The following is a 24,610-nucleotide window of genomic DNA, read 5'->3' on the forward strand; positions in this document are numbered from 1 at the left end:
GTTTATCCATTTCTTTTCCTAGAGTGACACTACTTACTCAAATTGCGGTGTTCTCACCCTTTCCTGCATGCTTCTGGTTTGGACTATAAACAGCCATGCCACACACACACACACACACACACACACACACACACACACACGGGAATTTACTAAAACTAAAGAAGACAAAATATGGACCAGCTGGCAACCAATTAGCCTTTAGCTTAAAGTGGTTGTAAAACCTTACATATAGCCAGTAAAATGACTGGACTTAGATGGTACACAAAGATAAAACAGATCCTCCTAAATAAGTTGAACCTGTTTAGCTGCAGTCTTCTCTTCTTTACACCCAATTAAGTCCAGAATTCATAAAGCTTGTCTGAGTTGTCAGTAAAAAGGGGAGGATAAATCAAATTACACTCATAGCAGAGCTCAGCAAGGTGAGCTCTGAGAGCTAATTGGAAGGGACACCCCCCGCCCCCTTCAAACAGCACACAGGAACAGAGCTGAGGCTGTCAATCTGCAGGAGGTCCTTCCTCGTCAACATTTTTCTTATCAGAAGTGATTCATGCGGATAGAGAAACAAAGCAGCATATAGAAATGACACTTAGTGGTCTTAATTAAGACAAGTACACACTATAGAAGGATATGTTTAGCTCATATTTCATGTCTGAGGTTTACCACCACTTTAACTGAAGAAGCTGAAGTTGGATTCCGATTGGTATGCACAGCTGCTCCAGAATTTGTCTGCCTTAGCTTCAGCAAAGTCCCCCTACAGCGCACTGGCAGCGCTGTAACCACCATAGTAAAACTGACATTTAGAAACCACTGAAGAATGCACACATTGAAAAGAAACTCATACAAGATGTCTACAGCATGTGCACAGTGCAGGAATAGAACGCATGAACAAGGTAATGGGAAAACTATTAAAAAAATTAAAATAAAATAAAAAACAACCCCATTTTATTTACAGTGCTCTTCAAAACAAAATATTTTTTTGTTTTACTTTCACTTGAAGCATGTGGACATACAAGACCTGTTTTCAGTTGGTACAGTGCTGTGTCTGACCACTAGAGGGATTTTAGAAACGTAGCTGCAAGCTAGCTGTAAATTTCCAAGTTTAGAGACAAAACAGTCCATGGCTGCTTCATACTGTCCGTCTGTTAGACACATAAATTACGTATTTTCTCCCATGACAGAAAAATCTGGACATTTCCCACTGGGCGTAATGGATACCCTGAGGACCAATAACAGCAAAAATGGGGTAAAATATGTAATGGGTGCCATTAAAGTCAGGGTAAGAGTGGAGTTTTCCTACAAATTCAGTACATACAGTGACATGGGACTGCACCTTAAAAACATTAGCATGTCTTGTTAGTGTTTGGTTGGTTAAAAGGAATGGCATATGTACAGATAAGCCAATAATACTGGGGTTCACAGGACTCTTACAGGCAGTACTGTACAGCAGGTTTAGGCAAATGTGATCCCTGGCTAGATCAGCATAGCATGCTGGGAATGTTAACACCACAGCTAAGGTCACATGATTACCCTTCCTGTCTTAGCGGTTTGCAAACTCCAATGTAAAGTAACATAGCATCCAAAAATCCCTGAAGGTTTATTGCTACAACATACTCATAGTCAGAATCCCATAAAGGCAAAGTCACAGAATTGTTCGCCTGGCTCTTACGCCTCCCAATAGTAGAGCTAAAAGGGCAAATACTTCCAAATAATCTGTCTTAACCTGTAAAGACCCCAAAAGCTCTTTTTTTTTTTTTTTTTTTTTTTTAAAGGGTGAAAAAAAAAAAAACTAAGAGCTTTCGTACCGGCATCGATACCAGTGCCACAGAAGGCAAATTAATTGGTAAATAATTCAGTACACTGCTAGCACCAAACTGTACACTAAATACACAGATTCTGGGGTTTCCTCCCAGCCAATCATTTGTGTTGTTCATTCTTTATTCTCCGGATTCCAGGACAGAACACTAAGAACATGGAAACTTCTGCAGTCTCTTCTCAGGAAGACCAGGAATTATTTGTGAAATACATGGTATTTCTTAGCATTGTGGCACTTCCGTCTATAGATGGACAGGCTAGGAGATCTATCACCAGTCCACATTGTCAGAGTTTGTTTTGTTCATTGAAGTTGTTTTGGACTTTACTTAACGCCTATTCAAGATTCACAAGTAGCCCATGTTTTCCAATCATTGGGGCTTACTACATAATAAGTGGTTGAGTCCATGTACAACAGTCAAAAGTGGAACCCTTACAAGCAGGGATCCTACACAGAATAAACAAGGCCTCTAAAACAGGCCCTGCGGGATGAGATTCAGTGGCTGTGCAGTGCCTTTAGGAGTCGAGGGCCTTGGATGTTCATCTCAACAGAAGTCTTTCTGTTTTAAAGTGACCGAGCCTCACCCATCAAGTGGACAGACTATAGATCCTGGTCGATGTCTTTGCTTGGCCATCCCTGGAGAAACTTGTAAGACCATACTCTTGTCCCAAAAGCAGCAGGCAACAGCTACCTCGTGTTCTGCAGCTCCTCCCGTAGCCAAGTGGGCAAAGTCTGGCCCATCTTGTAGAGCAGCTTGGACAGCTCGACGTTATGGTCCCTATAATAGTCTGTCAGGAAAGCGTGAGACTGCAAAGAAGGAAGGGGAAAAAAATAAGGTACTTAGAAGTCACTGAAGTTTATTTGCAGCTTGTGCACAGTGGAGACAAATCTTCATAAGAATGCAGCAATCAAGAAAGTTAACGGTAACAATAGTATGGTTTTGGATAGCTTTATTATGATCAGTCTTCGAGGGCAGGAAATGGCTGTGTGATGCTGACTGTCACACAGCCAGAAATTTGAATAAATACTGAGAGCCTAGGGAAAGCTTTATAGGATTGCTGAATCCATTACATGAAGATCTCATCCAAAAATGAGTCACTGAAGTAACTACACCCCGTGCTAGCCTAGCTAGGTATTGAATGTGAAACTGCAGTATAATATAAATATATAAAATATTTAATTTTAATAGTTCTGCTTATATTTAGCCAGCATATGCTGCTCTCAGCTCCTTTCAAAATGGTTTGCAGACTCTACTTAGCACTGTTTTAAAAAGCCTGTGTGCATAGCTCAGTAGCTCAATCTGAAATTCACACAAAATGAGTCACAGCTGTAATTCCTTCCACTTGCTGCTGTATGCAGACAGCTCTATACTAGGTTTTAATAGACACAGATTACCTGACGGCCAACAGCTTGTGCTATGTTATCTCTGGAATTTCCTGAGCATGCGGATGATCCAGCACAGACTTATTGCTATAACTGGGAACGTTCAGACTTTTTTATATATCTGCATGAATCTATGTTTTTTCACTGAGTATGTCACAGATTTGATCAGTCGGATGTACTAGCGCTGCACATAATTTCATGCATAAACAGAAATAAGGTGCTGACAGTTATAGCAGTGCCTGCCTACACTAGCAGCACCTTTCAGTATTTTGCATGAATGCTAGGCTATTCTGATCAGGTGAAGTGTGGAAGCACTTCCTGGTAGTGTAGCTTGCCCCCCAACTTCCTACACATACATATTGATCAGTAAGGTAGCCCATCACAATGACTGGCCAAAAGGAATTCAAGGAGAATGAGAAAGCTCCAACGCTACCATATAGTGACTAAACTTTTCTCCATCTGGCCAGTCTGGTATTCTAGCAGAGTGGGGGCACTAATAGCTTCTGCATGTATGTGCAGTCAGCAATTGTTTTTTGCTGTGAAAGTGACATTTATTTTAACCCACTGACCTCAAGGATTTTGAGTATCTGCTATCTGAACTAAAACTACGGCTTAAAAATTTGCAGTGGAACTAAACAACTAATCAGGTACTAAAGTGGTTGCTCAGTGGTCTATTTACATTAATCTGTGGCTTGCTGCTAATTCGGCAAGTGGAAATATACTGCAAAAGTGTGCAACACTGAAAGACTGCTGCAGTTTTTATAGGAAACTTACATCTGAATCCATATCTGGGTATTTCCTGCCCTTACTCTTCCCCAGGCATTTGGTTTTCCCACCATCCAGAAGTTGGCACCAAAATCCCTTCTTGGAGTCAAACCTGGAAAAAAAAAAAGGACACCAAAGCTAGTATTATGGATTTTACATAATAGTCCTAATGATAGACTTGTCTTGCCAAGTGAAAAACATGCAGATTGGAAAAAGTATGCTGCTCTTTAACATGTATATAAGATCAATTTTAGATTTTATAAGAGCAATAAAACGCAGTTTTACAAGGGGAACTCACAGCTACAGTCTCATATTCTCCACTACTCTTGTTATATGAATGTGATCATTATTTGTGTTTTTACAGGAAAGTACTGTCTGCTTCATATGCAGATCTTCCACAGGACCATGCAAGAGGCGGTAGAGAGAAAAAAAAAATGACTTAATGTACTTGAACTGCAAAAAGACCTGAGATCCTTCTCAGCACCCCAGTAGAAACCAGGTAAGAAAGCATAGGTACTTACGCCAGTGTTTTGTGATAGTCCACAACATTCGTAACTCCTAAGAATTTCTGCACAGATTCCATTACAGAGGCAGGCTCAGTACGTAGCAACTTGCCATCTAAAACCAGTATCTGGAAGATAAGATACAGTAAGGATTCCTATCATTCAATCAACTTTTAGAAAGGCAGTTTAAACGCAGTTCAGACAACTCTACTTCAGCTCCAGTCATTTTAAAATCATCTTTGTACCGTGCCATACTGCCCTGCCCATGGACGCCTTTTCCCTTTTATGCTAGTTTCAAACCGATTGGATCGGCTTCCATTATAAAAATCAAGAACTTCATTACTGTACTCATCACTTCTGAATGCCTCCAATGCCCTAACTCCTTTCTATTGCTCATGCTGGAAGGCAGACTTTGGTTCCCCACAACTCCCTGAAGATTGGTCCAAGATGTGGGAGGCTCTATCATGGAAAGTTGTAGCATTGGAGAACTCGTTTAAGGTCATGTTCAGATGGTATTATACCCCAGTGAGAATTGCAAAAGTACCTCCTTACATATCTAGCTCATTGCTTTCGGGGATGCTCCAACCCAGGTAATATGAAGCATATATGGAGAACATACCCTAAGATTAAATGTTTGTGGATTCGAGTTTATGCCCTGGTCAATACGATTTTGAAATCAAACATATGCAAAGATTCTTGGAAAGTTGTGTTTTTGGACTTTTATCATGCTCAGCTGCATTATCTGCAGACTCCCTAGAGGCGGGGGGGGGGGGGGGGGGGGGTTTGTCCCATCTCTTCAACTTCCTTACCCTCCTCTCCTTCCTCTTGCTTAGATTTCCTTTTCTTCTAATGCCACACTTTACTCCATATCATCAGTTGCCCTCATGCTGGGCCACTAATTGAGCACTGACTTTTACACAGGACGGTTCTCACGATAGCCTAATCGAATCATAGCTTGGCCTTTAGGGATCTATCATATACATGTCCACCCCAGGTGCTGTCTAGATCACTATTTTTGCGGTTTTAAAACTTTTGTTTTTTTTTTTTTGCAATACCTATTTTTGCAATATTTGTTTACAATTGTATCTCTTCTCATTTCCTTAGAAGAGCGTGCTGTTATATCGGCATCTCACTTTTGCTAATGTCGGTTCATTATGGTCTATAATAGGCCCATTTTGTCAGTGCTGTGGACAGCCTAGTCTTATGACCACTGTTAATTCTTATCTTGATGTAGGTTACTTGCTTTCTTTGTATGCACATTTTTTTTTCTTAATAAAATTATTCTGAAAGAAAAATCAGGCAAACGCATTCAGGGAATTTATTTTTTTCATCCCTCATAACTAAAGCATCCACATATAAAGTAGTTTGTTATTTTGGAAAAACCAAATGAATAAATCCCAGGGGTCGAGAGCACAGAAATATCAGATTTCTAGCAGCAAATGGTCAAATCGCCATGGATTACAGTGGGAAATCCGAGGATGCCAAATTCAAAGGAACTTATCGTGGGAGTCAGTCAATATTGCTGGCAGTTTTTAAGTGACCATGTTATTGTTCATATGGTGTTTCACCACTTCAAAGCTAAGAAAGGGAGACTTCCATGCTCTGGCAATAGTAAGCTTGGTTGCTGTCAAAAAGGTGAGCATCGAGTTGTCCAGCAGGAAAGGATGTTTCTTTTTTTGTCATCAATTAAAGGATGTCCAAAGGCAGTCTAACTGAGTGGGCAACACAGCAAACACCATCAGGCTTGAGGAAAAAAAAAAGAACTGAGGACTGCCTTAAAAAATTGCCTAAAGCACCTTACGCCTGACATGAAATGAGGTCACAATGTCCACCTGGTAGAACTTACAGAACATGTAAATCGAAGACCAGGTGACAACCTTGAAAACTGAGAAACAGTTCCTTGATCCTGAAACTCAAAGCACTTAGACACACTTGCACATCTAGCTGAGAGTGCCTTAACAGGAAAGAGTGGATCCTTGAGATTATTAGCTTGAATGATGGTGGAACAAAAAGCCTGTGCACCCTTACAGTGTCAATTCAGGATTGCAAAAAGGGAATTAGTCCTCCTGAAAGAAGACGTTGCTAAGTGATAAAGCCTCACAGTCTAAAGCCCCATACACACTATCAGATTTTCTGCTGATTTTTTCCTTCAGATTTACCAAAACCATATAATAGGAGGTCAAACATTAGGGGTTTCAATTTGTATGCAATCAGGCAGGCCCTTGCACTACATGGTTTTGGTAAATCTGAAGACAAAAATCAGCAGAAAATCTGATAGTGTGTATGGGGCTTTAACCTTACCCAGACAACAGTGAACAATGCAAAACAAGAGGAAGTTCCTTGCAAGACAAGGCTGCCAAGTTCAGACACTCACCTTGTAAAGGTGATGGCTACAAAAAAACACTTTTGTGGCTGGGATAGAGGAATTAATTTCTTTAAGGGGTTTAGGAACTAAAGCAGAGAGAACCAGATTCATATCCACAAAGGAAACACCCGGTATAAAGGTGTTCAAACAGTGAAAAGCCAACGGTATCTGTAAGAGGACAGAAACCTGAAGCCAAACACTGGTCTATACACAGTTGCAGGAAGGAGCGTATTTGCTTCATGGAGTAACTCCTGGAGTAAGCCCGAGACACACATCAAGTGAAGTATCATATCCCATTGGGGAGTTTATTGAATTTTTAAATAATCAATAAATTAAACATTTTTTCTATTTATCCCAAAATTGTATGCTGCGTCACTCATTTGGTCCTCTGGTTGCTCACTGTCTTGGTAGGGACATAACCCCTTCTTTTGATATGTATCAAGTGAAGTATGCCTTTCATGTCTGACGATGGACCTTGTGATCAGTAGACCTTTCTACCCTTTAGCACCTTGGGAGTACAGACTTATATATGCCCCTCTCCCACAGAACCTGGTCTTCAACACTCATGCCGTTAAAACCAGCAACAGGGAAGTGAATGGCAAATCAGTCCTTGGGACAAAAGATCCTGACAATGTGGCAGAGCCCATGGAGCATTTGCAGGAATCTTACCAGGTTGAAGTACCACATCCTTTTGGGCTAGTCTGGAGCAATGAGAATCACTGGAGTGTCCTCGCTCTCGTTTCTGCAAAGCAGATGATGAAGTAGTTTTAAGGGAGGAAAGGCAAAGTTCAGAGGATCCTTGTACCTGGAGACAAAATTGTGCAGTTTGCTGTTAAAACTGGAGGCCAAGAGATCCACATCTGGCCTCTACAACCTGCAACACAGGTCTTAGAACACCTCTGAGTGTAGGAAAACATTCCTCGGTCCAGGCACTGTTGACGCAGGAAGTCTGCCTTCAATTGTGTATGCCTGTAACGTAAATTGCTGACAAGGCTGGAATGTAAAGTTATGCCCAGGAAAGGATCTGATTGACCTCTGGTTCCTTCCCAACGGTTGGTACAACACTGCTGTGACATTATCTGACTAAATCTGAATCAGATGACCCTTTAGTAGGATCCAGTGCTGTAGAGAAAGCCAAACTGCCCAAAGTTCTAAATTGTCGATTGGAAAACAAGACCAAGTCCCGTGAACAAAAAGGGTGCCCAGGACTCCTCCCCATCCCAAAAGGCTGGTGTTCATTGCATGGATCCTCCAAAAGACAGGAAGGAAATACTTCCCTGATTCCTGAGCCACAAGGCCAGGGACAACCTGGTTTTTGTTTGTTTGTTTGACTTACCCCAGGATGACAAAATGTTGTAGTTTTGAAGTTTGGAGTAAAACTGGACAAATGTGATAGCCTTCCTACTATCAGACCCAGGACTCTTATGCAAAGAGTCAAATAGCTTCCGAACTGGAGAGTTCAAATCTGAGACTAGAGTGTCTATAGTTTCTCCTGTGGAAGGAACAATCTGGCCTGAGCTGTGTCCCAGACTAGACCCAGATATTCCAAATGATGAGTCAGTTCCATCGACAATTTCAGATGTTTCTGGATACATCCAAATTGCTGTAACATCTGTATAGTGAACATCGTCCAACAGGGTTGTTTTCCTTAACAAGGGGTATTCTAAGTATGGGGATGCCACAAAAGCACAGCAGGGCTAGAACTGGGGCCAGCAGCTTAATGAATACCCAAGGTGCAGCCAAAAGGCAAGGCCATGAAACAGTGCAGCGGCCCTACAGCAAACTGCAGGAACCGCTGATGCGCTAGAAAAATGGGGACATATAGGCGATGACAGATTTGCTAGACTCCATGCAGAAGCTTTGGACTAGAGAACCCTAGTCCTTTGAGCTAGGGAATGGTGAACAGTTTGCAAAAACACCTGGAACCTTTCTGCCACAGGTACTGGAGATATGATACCATGATCAGGAAGAATTGGGAGAGCTCGACAGGGATTTGCTAATCTGTGTGGAGAAACAGGAAGGCTTTAGGTGAGAAACAGAGGAGGGGCCAGGGAGAAAAATTGATCGAGTTTAAAAAAAAAAAAACTAAGAGGAAAAAAGGTACTGGCAAATTTTTTTAAATAAAAAATGGAGGCATCTCTGTAATGGTCATCTCACTGCTGCTGATCTCCTCCAACCTCTTTCAGCCACTTTCTGTCTACTGGTATCTGCTCCAGTGTTGGCTGACTAAAGTGGACTGTGTCAGCACGGCTGCCTGCAGGCCCCACCAAAGGTGCCTGTAACAGGGTGACAAAATCACTAGCATAAATGGGGTATAGTTATTATCCAATAACTGGAAGTTCCAGCACAAGGACCTCCATATAGGATCATCTGGAAATAATTTATTCAAAGCTATATACAAAAGATGTAAACTTATATAAGATTTTGGTGCTTGGGTTAAGATATACTTTATTAATCCATCAACATGTCAAAGCAAGAGAGTCTACTATGGGGGGCTGTAGGCAAATATGATGAGCTTAGATTGTAAGCTCTGATGTGAATGTTCAATGTATATGTAATGCACTGCGTACATTTACAGCGCTATACAAGTGCCTAAAATAAATAAGCAGTTACATTGCATTGACTGTAAGCAACATCTAGATAACAAGTGAAATCCTTGGGCTTTGCATCCTGCATGAATTTGAAAGTGTTACTAAACCTAGTAAACTGCATTCACTATATCTGGTCTCCCACAGTATACGGAACATGGAAACACAATTATTTTAGTAAATATAAACTGCTAAATATCTTTTCTTACCAGTACAGGTGCATTCAGTAATTCAATTAAAAAACTGAAACTCATATTATATAGATTCATTATACACAGAGTGATAGATTTCAAGCATTTCTCTCTTTTAATTTTGATGATTATGGCTTACAGCTAGTGAAAACCCAAAATTCAGCTTCTCAGAAAATTTGAATATTGTGAAAACTTCAATATTGTAGACTTATGGTGTCACACTCTACTTAGCTAATTAACTCAAAAAACCTGTAAAGGTTTCCTGCACCTTTAAATGGTCTATTAGTCAGGTCCCATGATCATTAAACATGGTGCAGTAAAACCTTGGTTTAAGAGACTTTGCAAGATAAGCAAAATGTTTTGATAACATCTTGACTTGATATACAAGTAGCGTCATGTCACAAATGAGTATAAAAAAGAGACAAGAGGCGCCGTAGCAATAAGGTTACATTTAAGGAAGGTACAACATTTAGCAACTTACATGGTTGATGATTAAAACAGGCATGTCAAAGTATGCCGACATCCGGGGTAAAGCTATCCACATAGACCATCCTCCGCACCACCATCATCCCTTCCACGCTGTGCTACACGAGCGCTTCAAGCCTGGCTTTCAGATAGCTCTACTGCAGGGTAGTCTTCTTGGTCACGATTGCAGACTGATAGTGGTGAGAGCTGGCGGTGTGGCTGATGGTCTATGTGGACAGCTTTAGCCCGGATACCTGCATACTTATATGTGCCTGTTTTAATCATCAACCATGTGAGTTGCTAAATGTTGTACCTTCATTAACCACTTGCCGACCATCGCACGCCGATGTACGTCCAAACTTTTGCGGCGGATATCATTGTTATGGCAGCAGCTAGCCGCCATAACCCCGGTATCCCCGTTTTCGTGCAGTGGTCGGCTTTCAGATAAAAGTGGTCTCTGTGGCGGATTCGCCGCAAGATCACTTATCGGTGGCGGGAGAGGGCCCCCCCCTCCTGCCGCGATCCGGTGCCCTCCGCCGCTTACCGGAGCCGCGGTAGCGGAGGAAGCGAACGCGTCCATCTCCCTTCTGTGCCTGGAGACGAGTGAGGCTAAGATGGCGTCCACTCGTCTCCATGACACTGCTGGGCGGAAGCGACGTCAAAACGTCACTTCCGCCCATACGTCTTAAAGGCACATTTTTTTCAATGTCATTTTTTTAAATGTGTAAGTGTAAATATAATAATAATAATATAATATATAATATAATAATATGAGATCTGAGGTCTTTTTGACCCCAGATCTCATATTTAAGAGGTCCTGTCATGCTTTTTCTATTAGGGATGTTTACATTCCTTGTAATAGGAATAAAAGTGACACCATTTTTTTTTTTTTAAACAGTGTAAAAATAAATAAAATCATGTAAAATAAATAATAATAATAAAAAAAAAAAACCCCTGTCCTGACGAGCTCGCGCGCAGAAGCAAACGCATACGTGAGTAGCGCCCACATATGAAAACGTTGTTCAAACCACACAAGTGAGGTATCGCCGCGACCAGTAGAGCGAGAGCAATAATTCTAGCCCTAGACCTCCTCTGTAACGCAAAACATGCAACCTGTGGAATTTTTTAAACGTCGCCTATGGAGATTTTTGAGGGTAAAAGTTTGACGCCATTCCACGAGCGGGTGCAATTTTGAAGTGTGACATGTTGGGTATCAATAACATAATATTTCACAATATAAAAAAAAATTGTGCTAACTTTACTGTTGACTTATTTTTTTATTCAAAAAAGTGAATTTTTTCCAAAGAAACTGCGCTTATAAGACCGCTGCGCAAATACGGTGCAAAAAAAAGTATTGCATTGACTGCCATTTTATTCTCTAGGGTGTTAGAAAAAAACAATATATAATGTTTGGGGGTCCTAAGTAATTTTCTAGCAAAAAAACCTGTTTAAAACATGTAAACACCTAAAATCCAAACGAGGCTGGTCCTTAAGTGGTTAACCGCTTCAACCCTGGAAGATTTTACCCCCTTCCTGACCAGAGCACTTTTTGCGATTTAGCACTGCGTCGCTTTAACTGACAATTGCGCGGTCGTGCGACGTGGCTCTCAAACAAAATTGACATCCTTTTTTTCCCACAAATAGAGCTTTCTTTTGGTGGTATTTGATCACTTCTGCGATTTTTATTTTTTGTGGTATAAACAAAATAAGAGCGACAATTTTGAAAAAAAACGCATTATTTTTTACATTTTGCTATAATAAATATCCCCCAAAAATATATATATAAAAAAAATCCCTCAGTTTAGGCCGATCGTATTCTTCTACATATTTTTGGTAAAAAAAAAAAAAAAAAATCGCAATAAGCGTTTGATTGGTCTGCGCAAAAGTAATAGCGTTTACAAAATAGGGGATAGTTTTATGGCGTTTTTATTAATCTTTTTTTTTTTTTACTAGTAATGGCGGTGATCAGCGATTTTTATTGTGACTGCGACGTTATGGCGGACATGTCAGACATTTTTGACACATTTTTGGGACCATTGTCATTTATACAGCGATCAGTGCGATTAAAAATGCACTGATTACTGTGTAAATGACACTGGCAGTGAAGGGGTTAACCCCTGATTGTCTGATTGTCATTTAGAGTCAAAATAAATGAATCCAAGGATTCCATGCTACCTCTCCATAGGAGGAGGATGTCGTCTATGTACCTCACCCACAGAACTAACTCTGGGGGGTTTAAAGCATAGACTCTAAGTGACAATCAGGTGGGGATCCATTTGACTCATGAAGCAAGTCGGTCTAAAATCCATTTTTTGGATTTAGAGATTACATCCAATAATGGCTATCTGGATACAAAAACCCATTTTAAAATAACGGACCGTAATGTCTATATTCCGACAGATAGCTGCCATCATGAGGCATGGCTAAAATCTGTCCCCAAGAGTCAACTAGTGAGAATAAGGAGAAACTGCTCCCATCTTTCGGATTACTTCCAACAGGCTGAAATGTTGAAATCACGCTTTTGTGAAAAAGGGTATGACGGTTCTCAAATTACCGAGGAAATTCGACAAGTTGCCCTGATAGATTGTGCTTCTTTGCTGACAGTACAATCTGAAAAAAATAAAAAAACTGCTGACCCTAAACACAAGTGGTCCTTTTTGACGAGTTTCTCTACTCAATACAAACAAATCAAAGATATCATTAGGAAACATTGGAGAATATTAAAAAGTGACTCTGTTTTGGGTCCTTTGCTACCCGAGCAGGCGGCTACTGTCTTTGGGGTGCTCCGCCAATCAAAGGACAGATTGCACCAAATGTAATTGACCCTCCGGGTACAATATCATTTTTCCATAATATGAAGGGTTTTTTTCCCTGTCGAAAATGCAGAGTTTGTAAATGGAATGCCTGTCAAGCACGTAAAATGGAAACATTTAATTCTACGACTACAGGTAAAGAATATAGGATGAAACAATTTGCTACATGTAAAACCAAATATATTGTATATCTCATCACCTGTCCTTGTAAGCAGCAATATATTGGCCGGACAATACGTAATTTCACCACAAGGGTGAAAGAACACATTACAGCAATCAAAAAGGGTCGAACCAACCATAGCGTGTCCAAACACTACGCATTGTATCATGACCGCAACCCAGTGGGCACTACCTTCCAGATTATAGATAGGTTTATACCACACTGGAGAGGGGAATCAAGTATAAGAGGTGTATCTAGACTTGAAACGTGGTGGATACACCAAATAAAATGTTATACGCCCCATGGTTTAAACATCGAGTGGGACATTAATGCGTTTATAAATAAGTCATAGATGTCCTGCTCATACCCCTCTGTATTAAGCTCCTTATAGAGATGCTGCTTTGGGGGGGGGGGGCTTGATCAAGTACTGCTAACCTCCAATACGCATCTCCATCACAACCCCCACTGTATTATTTTTATGGCTTTATTTATATTTTATTCAATACATTTTTTAATATTATTTTGTTCAGTTTTTTCTCATAGTTCCTGATTCACTCGAGATGAATGCCCGAGTTGTTAGATAGGAACGATATGTGCCCCTAGTTTTGGGCAAGGTATAGTCTAGACGGATTTTTGGGTAAGACACAGACTAGAGGGATTTCTACTCTGGGCGTGTCACCTGTTCTTTGTTGTTTTTTGTTTTTATATTTTATTTTTTATATATTTTATATGTATTTTTTATGTCTGCAATCATTTGGATATTTCTCGATTACAAATTTTTGCCAAATAGTTGTAAACATAGGGGAACATGTGTGTCATGATAACCATAGCCCTACATTGAGCGATCAAACACGTCTTCAGTGATTTAATAGTCCGCACATCTATGCCATGTTTGTGTCCCAATGATTGAACTCTCTCTATTAGTGTTTATAGCACTGCTTTGACAACTGATAAATACTCCGATCATGTGATCCTGTCAAATATAGAGAGCAATATGAGTGGCCGGCATGATAGAAGGCGTGCTCTCAGATGATGCGTACTGCATCGTGATGGCCTGACGTGCTGAGAGTTGATGGGTGTCGGATTCACGTCGCTGCGCTTGCGCGATGTGGTACGCCGCCCGTTGGACGGCTTGGATAATGAGAAGGCGTGATCAACTAATTGCGTCATCACGCTTAAACGTGATGACGCATAAACAAGGAAGTATCCGATTAACATGGAGGATTGGTGACGTTGGGATCCGCGTCATCACACCCTGACGCGTTAATCACATGACCATGTTATCTGGGTATCATTGGCAGATTAGGATTACCAGGCTGAGGCTTGGTCCCAGGGGTGGTTCCGCACTGCTGATAGGCCCAATTGATAGTCAGCTGACTAAATCCCGGAAGTCACGCCGCACAGGTGTCCCCGATGGAATTTCTAGCAGTTTTAAATAAATAGCGCAGCAGATGAGAGGTTAGCTTTACCCCAGTCGAAGTCTTGGTAGACGAAACGCGTCGGGTGTGTGACGCTACCACAGCCATCTGATTACTGCGCTAAACTTACCATTTGGTTCATATGAACTTTGCTTTTAAACCCAATTTTTTTATTGGAATTTTTTAATCAATGCAATAAAACTTCCTGGTTACCCGGATTTTATGCTATGTGGAGCCTTTCTTTTCCCTTTATCTCATCTGGATGAGATCAAGAGATCATTGGAAGAGGAACCCATGGTACTGCTCGTGATCGGGGATCCATCCAAGACCCTCCACTACGGACCAAGAGTAGCCGTAACCTTACCGTTAAAACGGTGTAAGCCTATACGACTCACCGCCAACGGCCTGTGAGTCCACCACGTCCGGTAAGGGCATTTTATACTATTTTCTGCCTTGTTGAATATATGAAAAGTCTACTGGGGATACGTTTGGATACCACTGTGAGATTTATATCTATGCTCCAGGATGCATTCGTCTGATTGAACGAACTGGTCAATACTCCAGAGACTCGCTACCCAATTCCACCCCAATTTGCTTGCTTTTGGTGGAAGTTTTGGGATCATTTTACTGTGTATATACAGTCTGTATTAATGTTTATTACATAGTAGGTTATTACAATGTATTTTGTATACCACTAAATTTTTACATATATGGTGATAATATATTATTTTATCATTTTTGCATGATTAGCAGGACCTAATATAGATGTACACACGGGTGTTTTCACACAAAGGTTGTTATAACAAATTTTTTTTTTTTTTTATATATACCACTAGATTTTTATTTATATGGTGTTATTACATTACTTTATTTAATTATTCCTGCAGGACTAGCAGGACCGAGTATAGATGTATACACGGGCGTTTCACACAAAGGTTCACATTGATGTCCACATTAATGTCCATTAGTATAATATAGCGCTACACTTTTTCTTTTTCACATTTACTTACACAATTAGTCTAATTGGTGGTGTTGGCTGCTTGATATATTGTGTGGGCGCAGCAGTTTTTCCCCCATTTTCTGTATTCCTTAACAAATGTAGGTGTAACAGTAAAAGCAACAATATGTTAACAAGAACATTGCAGAAGATATTATCCCCCCCCCCCCCCCCTCTTGCCCCCCCTCCTTTTCCTTAAAAAGAAAAAAGAAAAAAAAGGGGAGGGAATATAACAAGCACACTCAACAAGGCACCCATCCCGGGTGGGGGTATAAGGGGTCTCATTGATTGCCTTTAGTTCATACATTTTAATCCCACATTCTCAAAGAGAGATACAGAAATGTACTGGTGGGGGAGAATTTATATTAGGTACAGTGGGCAGTGGCCCGTAAGCCTCAGTCAATAGTTAGATGTTTTGCCTTCACCCATGCTGCCCAAATCTTCCCAAATTTTTTAGGGCAGACACTTGTCACTAGGCAGAACGGGGAGATGTTGTTTACATCTCCCCGTTCATCCTCTCCTTGAGGCGATCGCGGGAATCCCGGCGGCGATTGAGTCTGTGGGACCCGCGTCCTGACTCACGGAGCTCCCGGCCGGCGTGCATGCGGCGCCGCGTATGCAGTGGCACGGCGGGGAATTCAAATGGACGTACCTGTAAGTCCATTTGCCCAGCCGTGCCATTCTGCCGACGTACATCGGCGTGCGCCAGTCGGGAAGTGGTTAAATGTAACCATATTGCTACACTTAGAGGCGCCTCTCTTCTTTTATACTCTGTAGCTCCTTCTGGATTTTGCTTCTAATCCCTGGCCTATAGTAAGGCTGCCATTTGTGGACGGACATGTTATGGTTACACAACCTATCACATTGCGATAATCTTTTTATATATAAACAAAAAAGTCAGTGCTACTACCCATACATCACATAGAAAGCAGAGATCCCGGGTGCTCGATCCACAGTCACTGGCTGAGTAGGGAAATGAAGAAAAAATTATCCACACTCCGGTGATTGCTCTTAAAAAGTGTAATATTTATTGACAAGCCACAGTGACCAAACGCAAATGAGAACAGTGGATGCATTTCAGCCTATAAGGCCTTAGTCATCTTTTTATATGGACTATAAACGGAAAGTCCCATGAATAAATGGTTGTGGAACGAATCTACTTATATACAAGTGCTTTGAAATACAAGCATGTTTCCTGAATGAATTATCCAAGGTATTTCTGTATTGGTAATTTTGGTAGTGTGGGCGGGTGCCAAGTCCTAGGGGAAAATAAATTAGCATCTCCATAAAGATGGTCAGCAGAGGGAAGCATGAAGTGTTCTAGAATTTCCTGGTAGAGAGCTGCACTGACTTTGGACTTGATAAAACACAGTGGACCAACACAAGCAGACATGGCTCTCCAAATCATAACTGACTGTGGAAACTTCACACTGGACCTCATGCAACTTGGATTCTGTGCTTCTCCACTCTTCCTCCAGACTCTGGGATATTGATTTCCAAATGAAATGCAAAATTTACTTTCATCTGAAAAAAAGGACCACCGAGCAACATTCCAGTCCTTTTTCTCTTTAGCCCAGGTATGATGCTTCTGATGTTGTCTCTGGTTCAGGAGTGGCTTGACACAAAGTATGCAACAGTTGTATCCCATATCCTGGATACGTCTGTGGTGGCTCTTGCAACACCGACACCACCCGTAGTCCACCACTTGTGAACCTACCCCAAATTCTTGAATGGGCCTTTGCTTCACAATCCTTTCAAGGCTGCAGTTACCCCTGTTCTGTTGTGTGCGCACCTTTTTCTATGCTTGGATACAACACTCTGAACAGCCAGCTTTCTTTAGCAATAACCTTTTTGTGACTTACCCTCCTTGTGGAGGGTGTCAATGACTATCTTCTGAACCACTGTCAAGTCAGCAGTCTTCCCCATGATTGTGTAACCTACTGGACCAGACTGAGAGACCATTAATAGGCGCAGGAAACCTTTACAGGTGTTTTGAGTTAATTAGCCAATTAGAATGCGACACCATGAGTCTACAATTTTAAAGTTTTCACAATATTCTAATTTTCCGAGACGCTGAATTTTGGGTTTTCACTAGCTGTAAGCCATAATTATCAAAAATAAGTGAAAATAATGCTTGAAATATATCACTTTGTGTTTAACAAATCTATATAAAATAGGAATTTCACTTTTTGAATTGAATTACTGAAATAAATTCGCTTTTTCACGTTCTAATCTTTTTAGATGCACCTGTATATAGCAGTCGCGTGACTTCCACCAGTGTCCAGCAGAGCACTGGGTAACGCTTGTAGGAAGAGTTTTCATTCTCCCCTGATCGTTCTATGAGGCTGTATGACCCCTGACCCTCTGTCTGGACAGTGCTGATTGTTCCTGTGCTGATCACACGCACACTTCCAAGAAAAAAAAACAACGCTCTAGCAATATGCACCAAACTGAGCATGTGCTGCTTGCCCCCAAGGCTCTGTTCTATGAGCAAATGGGTTGGGGACAGTTAAAGAAGGAGAGGATTAGAGAAGACAGGATCAAACAGCCTTTTTACACAATGTAGAGCAGGGATATGCAATTAGCGGACCTCCAGCTGTTGTAAAACTACATGTCCCATCATGCCTCTGCATCTGGGTGTCATGCTTGTGGCTGTAAGTGTCTTGCTATGCCTCATGGTACTTGTAGTTCTGCAACAGCTGGAGTTCCGCTAATTGCATATCCCTGATGTAGAGGATTAACCCATTAGGCTCCACAGTGCCTATAACAACCATGCTTTACTGCACATACAGTGATTTTACTGTTTTGGTTTTAGAAAATAGGATTTTTATAACATCTTACCTGTAAAATCCTTTTCTTGGAGTACATCATGGGACACAGAGGCTTAAGTAATTACTTAATGGGTTATAAGCTACCTTCAGGTGTTGACACTGGTAAACCCAATCAAGGAAGTTTACTCCCTATATAACCCCTCCTCCTTCCAGGAGCACATCAGTTTTTGTAGCAAAGCAATATACTTAAATCACAAAAAAGAGGGGAGGGACCTCTGTGTCCCATGATGTACTCCAAGAAAAGGATTTTACAGGTAAGCTGCTATAAAAATCCTATTTTCTTTATCGTACATCATGGGACACAGAGCCCTAAGTAATTACTTAATGGGACGTCCCATAGCAATGCTACTTGAGGGGAGGGAGACACAACCCGCAGGGTACCCCCAGACTCGAGGATCTATACTGCCGCCTGCAGCACACTGCGCCCGAAGGCGATATCCTCATACCTCCTTACATCCACCTGATAAAATCTTGTGAATGTATGCACTGAAGACCAAGTTGCGCCTTGCAGATCTGCGTCATGGAGGCCTGGTGACATGCTGCCCAAGAAGCACTAACCGACCTGGTAGAGTGCGCCTTAACTTGAAACGGGGAAATCTTACCCCTTAAATCATAAGTTTGAATTATCCACTTAGCAACAGTGTATTTCGACGATGCCTGTCCCTTCTTAGGACCCTCTGGCAGAATAAATAAGACATCAGTCTTACGAATCTGAGCAGGTGCCTTTAAATAGATTTTCACTGTTCTCACCACATCAAGACAATGTAGTGACTTTTCTTCCCTGGAACATGGTTTTGGAAAAAATGATGGCAGGACAATATCTTTGTTCAGGTGAAAACCTGAGACCACTTTTGGCAAAAAGCCTGGACGAGGGTGTAACACCACTCTGTCCTCATGAAAAATCAAATATGGCTCTTTAGAAGAAAGAATAGCCAATTCCAAAACCCTCCTTGCTGAGGATATAGCAACCAAAAATACCGACTTTCTTGTCAAAAAGGACTAAGGGAATATGTTGTATCGGTTCAAATGACAGTTTTTGTAACACAGACAAAACTAAGTTTAAGTCCCAAGGGTACAAGGGAGGTTTGATGGGCGGATTAAGCCGCGTTACCCCTTGTATAAAACCCCGGACTAAAGAATGAGTAGCAAGTGGTCTTTGAAATAAGACTGATAAAGCTGAGACTTATCCTTTAATAGTACTCGAGGCCAATTTAATTTCTACCCCTAATTGTATATCATAGGCAAGAATTCTGCCTATGATATATCTCCGAGGGTGCCAACCCTTGGATTCACACCAGGGAAAATAAGCCTTCCAGACTCTATAATATATAGTTCTGGAAGCTGGCTTCCTTGCAATAATCAGGGTAGAGATAACTGACCTGGAAAGCGCACGTTTCTTCAGAATGTGGGTTTCAAATGCCAAGCCGTTAAATTTAGAGACCGTAAGGAAGGATGGAATATCGGTCCCTGAGAGAGCAGATCTGGCCATAGTGGGAGGTACCATGGGCCCTCTACTGCCATCTTTAAGATACCATGACATGACCTTCTGGGCCATGCTGGTGCCAACAGAATTACCGGCTTTCTTTCCAGCTTGATCCTGCAAAGAAGATGAGGCAACTGAATAGGGGGGAATGCATAGATCAGTGAGAACTGATCCCATGGGGTCACCAGCGCATCAGTTCCGCAAGTGAGTGGATCCCTTGCTCTGGCCAAAGTTGACTTCATGTTGAACCTGGATGCTAGAAGATTTACGTCCGGAGTCCCCCATCTTTGGCAAACAGCCGAAATATGTCCGGGTGAAGAGACCATTCCCCTGGGAATAACTGCTGGCGACTTAAGTAGTCCGCCTGCCAATCCTCTACTCCCGGGATAAAGACTGCCGAAAGGCATGGAACATTCCTTTCTGCCCAAGTTAGAATATGGTTCACCTCTCTCTGCGCTGAGATACTTTTGGTGCCCCCTTGGTGATTGATATAGGCCACAGCTGTGGCATTGTCGGATTGAATCCTGACAGGACAATCCCGTAACCTGAAAGTCCAGGCCTTTAGAGCCAGACGTACTGCCCGAATCTCTAGGATACTGATGGGCAAGGTTCTTTCGGTTCTTGACCACTGTCCCTGGACAGTTGTCTTTTCTAGTACTGCTCCCTGGCCTGAAAGGCTGGCATCCGTCGTTACCACTTTCCAGATGACTGGTCTGAAGGATCTTCCTTTCAGTAGATTCTGGGTTAGTAACCACCAAGTGAGGCTTTGGGACACTCTTGGGGACAGCAGTATTGGTAAGTCTAAAGCTTGAATTGTTTTGTTCCAAGCCGACAGGATACTGTTTTGCAAAAGTCTTGAATGAAACTGGGTACAGAGAACTACTTTGAATGAAGCTACCATGGTTCCTAGTAACCTCATGCAAAGGCGAATGGAGGGGTTGCCATTTGACCTGACCATCCGCACCAGTTCCTTTATGGAGTTGATCTTTACCTGAGGCAAGAACACCCTTTCCTGGGCTGTGTCTATGATCAGACCCAAGTACTCCAGTCTCCTTAGTGGTATTAAGGAAGATTTCTTGAGAAGCCAACCCAAACTTTTCAGATAGTTGGTTGTGGTGCATAAGCTTTGCTCCAAACGAGCCACCGACTGATCTATTAGCAAGAGATAGTCTAGGTACGCTACGACTGTTATGCCCCGTGCCCTTAACCTGGCTAGAGGTGGGGCCAGCACTTTGGTGAACACCGGGGGTGCTGTGGCTAGCCCGAAGGGCAGGGCTACAAATTGAAAATGCTGCTGTTCTAACTCGAACTGCAGAAACTTTTGATGAGCGGGAAATATAGGGACATGCAGATATGCATTCCTGATGTTGACTTATACCAGAAGTTCTCCTCCTAGAAGGATAGAAACTACTGACCTGATCGTCTCCATGCGAAAGAAGCAGATCTTCAGCAATTGATTTAGATCTCTTAGATCTAGAATGGGTCTGACGTCTCCATTTGGTTTTGGTACCATGAAAAGATTTGAATAAAATCCCAGACCTTGCTCTTTTGTGGGGATCTGTAAAATCACCCTTTGAGATATTAGTTGGTCTAGTGCCTGAAACAGAGATGGTCTCTTTTCTGGATCTTTGGGAATGCTTGACCTCAGGAAACGAGACAGTGGAAAGTCCCAAAATTCCAGCTTGTACCCCAGCGTTACCGTGGAGATAACCCATCTGTCCTGAATCTCCTTTTTCCAGACTTCTGAAAACTGCAGAAGTCTTCCCCCTACCTCGGTGAGGGGGGTTGCCTCTTCATGATAAGGCTTTAAGATTCTGTTTTGCAGGTTTCCGACCCCAGGACTTCTTTTGAGCCTGGGTCTGACCCTGAAGTTTTCCTCTAGAGTCTGACGGCGGAGGTCGTCGCCACTGCCTAGAGGTGGAAGCCCCTGGTGCGGGGGTAAGAGCCTGTTTAAATGAAGGGCGTTTATACTTTCTTTTGACTAGCAAAAGAGTACTTTTCCCACTAGAAATTGTTTGGATATATTTATCCAAGTCTTCTCCAAATAATCGCTCCCCATGAAAGGGGAACCCGGTTAGGCGGTTTTTACATGGTGCTTCAGCTGCCCAATTTTTAACCACAGAATTCTACGCATATGCACAAGCATAAGCGTAAGGCACACCTGGTGAATAGAATCTTTAATGGCATCTATGGCAAAGCATAATGCCTTTGGTAGTTTAGCGAAATCCCAAGCTTGTTGTGCAGGAAGCTCTCTAAGGACCTGTTTAAATTGGCCCTTTAGGGATTGGCAGACGCCTATCACAGCGACTGCAGGCTGAGTAACGGCACCTGCCAAGGAAATGGCAAACTTTAGCAGGGATTCCAACTTTTTATCTGTTGGATCCTTAAGCATCTGTGCATTCTGTGACATCGCAGCGTCAATTGCTGGTACTTAACATCTTTTGGAAAATTTCTCCTCCAGAGGATTGAGGATTGAAAATCTCTTAGGAGGGAGAAAATGCTTATCCGGGTGATCCCTTTCAGCAAAAATAAGATTTCTAGTAACGCATGTGCAGGAAACGCATGCAAAGGATGAGAAGGTTTTAAGGAACTCAAGGAAGAAGCTGAGCTTTCAAGAGACTCTGTTAGGGGTAGCATGAAAGTAGAACGAACCATCTCCATAAGAGTTTGTATCAGCAATTTCTCAGATTGAGGGGCTGAAAAAGGTTCATCTACTGTTGTTTCCTCCACAGAGGAATCATCGGTTTGCTTTTCCACCTGATCGACTGAGGGTAACACCTCATCCTGTGCAAACTGTTCCCCTTGCAAAGGTTCTGAAGTGGGGGAAGGGGATCTAGCACGCTTCCTATTTGAATAGAGGATGCGATTAAAGTAGTTAATCTTCCTTCCAGACCCTGCAAGGAGGAGGAAAGGACATCTTCAGTCATGTATACATGGACTGAGATGTGAGAAGCAGCTGCACCATCAATTTGTTCCAATGGCTCACCCTGGCTTGCCATAACTGGCAATTCAGGCGAGGATGACAGCGTGGAAATGCGACTCGAGATCCTAATGCCTGGGGGTGAAACCTTTAGAATCTTTTTGGTTTTTGTGGTGTCTTTTTTTGGCAGGCATAGTCCTAAGTACAAAAACAGAGGCACTATACAAAATTGCTGAAAATATTCATGACTTTTAAAAACGCTATAAAGTTCAGCCTAGTGCTGGAAAAAGTGTCGTTCTTGTATTAGGAATGCCAGTTTTGCAACCCATACGTGTCCCACAGCTCATGTCCTTGTGTTGCAGGCTGCTTGTCTCTTCCTCATCAGCTGAGGAAAGACTGTCACAGCTGTGGTATTTATCTTTTAGCTTGCCGTGCGTCCTCGTGGACGCTCACGGCACCGTGTTTAAGCCCCGCCCCTCCAAGAAAAAATTCCGTGGCGGCCATCTTAGTGGTTTGAAACGCTGGACTTTTCTACATGCCTGTTTTACCTACATTAAATGTGAGTGGATCCATTTTTATCTTCAATAAATTGGTTTGTATCGATCATTGCGCAATGAGCGTTCCTTTCTATTTCTATATAAATATGTGGATGCTGGAGCTTGCCTGCAATAGGTCTTTTCTGGATGTGGAGTGATTCCCTTATCCTTAATGGTCTTACATTAGGTGGAGCAGCTTTAACCGAATGTGGAGTGGTGTAGGAAGGATCGATGGTGCCGCTATTCAGTATATTTAAAATGTGTGCCCCATACACTGATGGTAAGAGTCAGTACTATTGGGTGATGGTCTATCTTTCCTTCCATATATGAAGACACCTTAAAGGGACTTTATGCTGATTGAGCAAACGTTTTTTGATGAATTTTATTATTGATTTTTGTTTTTAAGCGCTACACTTCCTTTTCCATAGATATTTTTAATACCAATAAATAAAGTTTCTTCCCTTACCTTATCTTTGCTGCAGGATTTTCTGAATTAACAAACAATCCAACCTTCACCCATCACGGCAGGCTGCGTAGCAAACCTTCAGAGACTGGGTCCCTAAAATGGGGTTCCAACTGCCCTGGACCTGTAAAGCGCCCCATCAGGAAGTTTAGGTAATGTAACAAGACCTAAGCCATGGGTTCCTGGGGTCCAGCCCTACAAAGAGAGGCGTTACAGGTAAAACCTTGTGCTTCGGATACGAGGCCCCAGGTACCATCCTTTTAGGCCTCAGTGGCACTTTGGATAGATCTGGTGTATGGAGGCTATTTAAAACCAGCATGGATCCCTCCTAGAGCTCCTCAGAGCACATCTTCACTCGTGACCAACACCTTTAGACACTGGCAAAAAAAACGATGTGCTCCTGGAAGGAGGAGGGGTTATATAGGGAGTAAACTTCCTTGATTGTGTTTACCAGTGTCAACACCTGAAGTTAGCTTATAACCCATTAAGTAATTACTTAAGGCTCTGTGTCCCATGATGTACGATAAAGAAACATTTTTTTAATGATTTTTTTGGCTGGGGTGCACCTTTAATTTTCTAAACAGAGAACATTACTTCTTTTGTGAAATATTGCTTACAAAAAGGACATGTTAACTGTAATGGACAACAGCATTAGTTACCTGGTTAGCATGAAAGTGGTTTAGCCAGCGTTCAATATGAGTGGAGTACCATCCTGGGACCAGGCACCTGTTCTGTAGAGCTCGTAACTTTGAAGGAGTGTCAGGCCCAGCAGTAATGACTTCTTGGAAGGTATATTTGAGGGCCACAGGGTCATCATGGGCTCTCTGGTGCTAAAAAGACAAAACAAACTAAACTTTATTTGGTGATCCCTAAATGATCTTACAAATTTTTTGTGGGAAAAAGTTTTTCTTTGATTAAT

The 24,610-nt window shown here is 42.0% G+C and overlaps 1 protein-coding gene across 2 annotated transcripts in view; it reads right to left on the minus strand.

The window, feature by feature from the left end:
- Positions 1-925: 925 nt before the first annotated feature.
- NDST1 (N-deacetylase and N-sulfotransferase 1) overlaps positions 926-24,610 on the minus strand; it is a 201,015-nt gene continuing 177,330 nt past the window's right edge. For both annotated transcript variants that reach the window (XM_073621096.1, XM_073621097.1), the window contains 4 exons: positions 24,351-24,521; positions 4,480-4,589; positions 3,968-4,070; positions 926-2,617 (listed from right to left, as the gene is read on the minus strand). In XM_073621096.1, the coding sequence (XP_073477197.1) occupies positions 2,498-2,617; positions 3,968-4,070; positions 4,480-4,589; positions 24,351-24,521 (504 nt within the window). In that variant the 3' untranslated portion in view covers positions 926-2,497. The remainder of the gene's footprint in view (positions 2,618-3,967; positions 4,071-4,479; positions 4,590-24,350; positions 24,522-24,610) is intronic.

This window comes from Aquarana catesbeiana, linkage group LG03, assembly GCF_042186555.1.
Source record: "Aquarana catesbeiana isolate 2022-GZ linkage group LG03, ASM4218655v1, whole genome shotgun sequence".
Taxonomy (NCBI): Eukaryota; Metazoa; Chordata; class Amphibia; order Anura; family Ranidae; genus Aquarana; species Aquarana catesbeiana.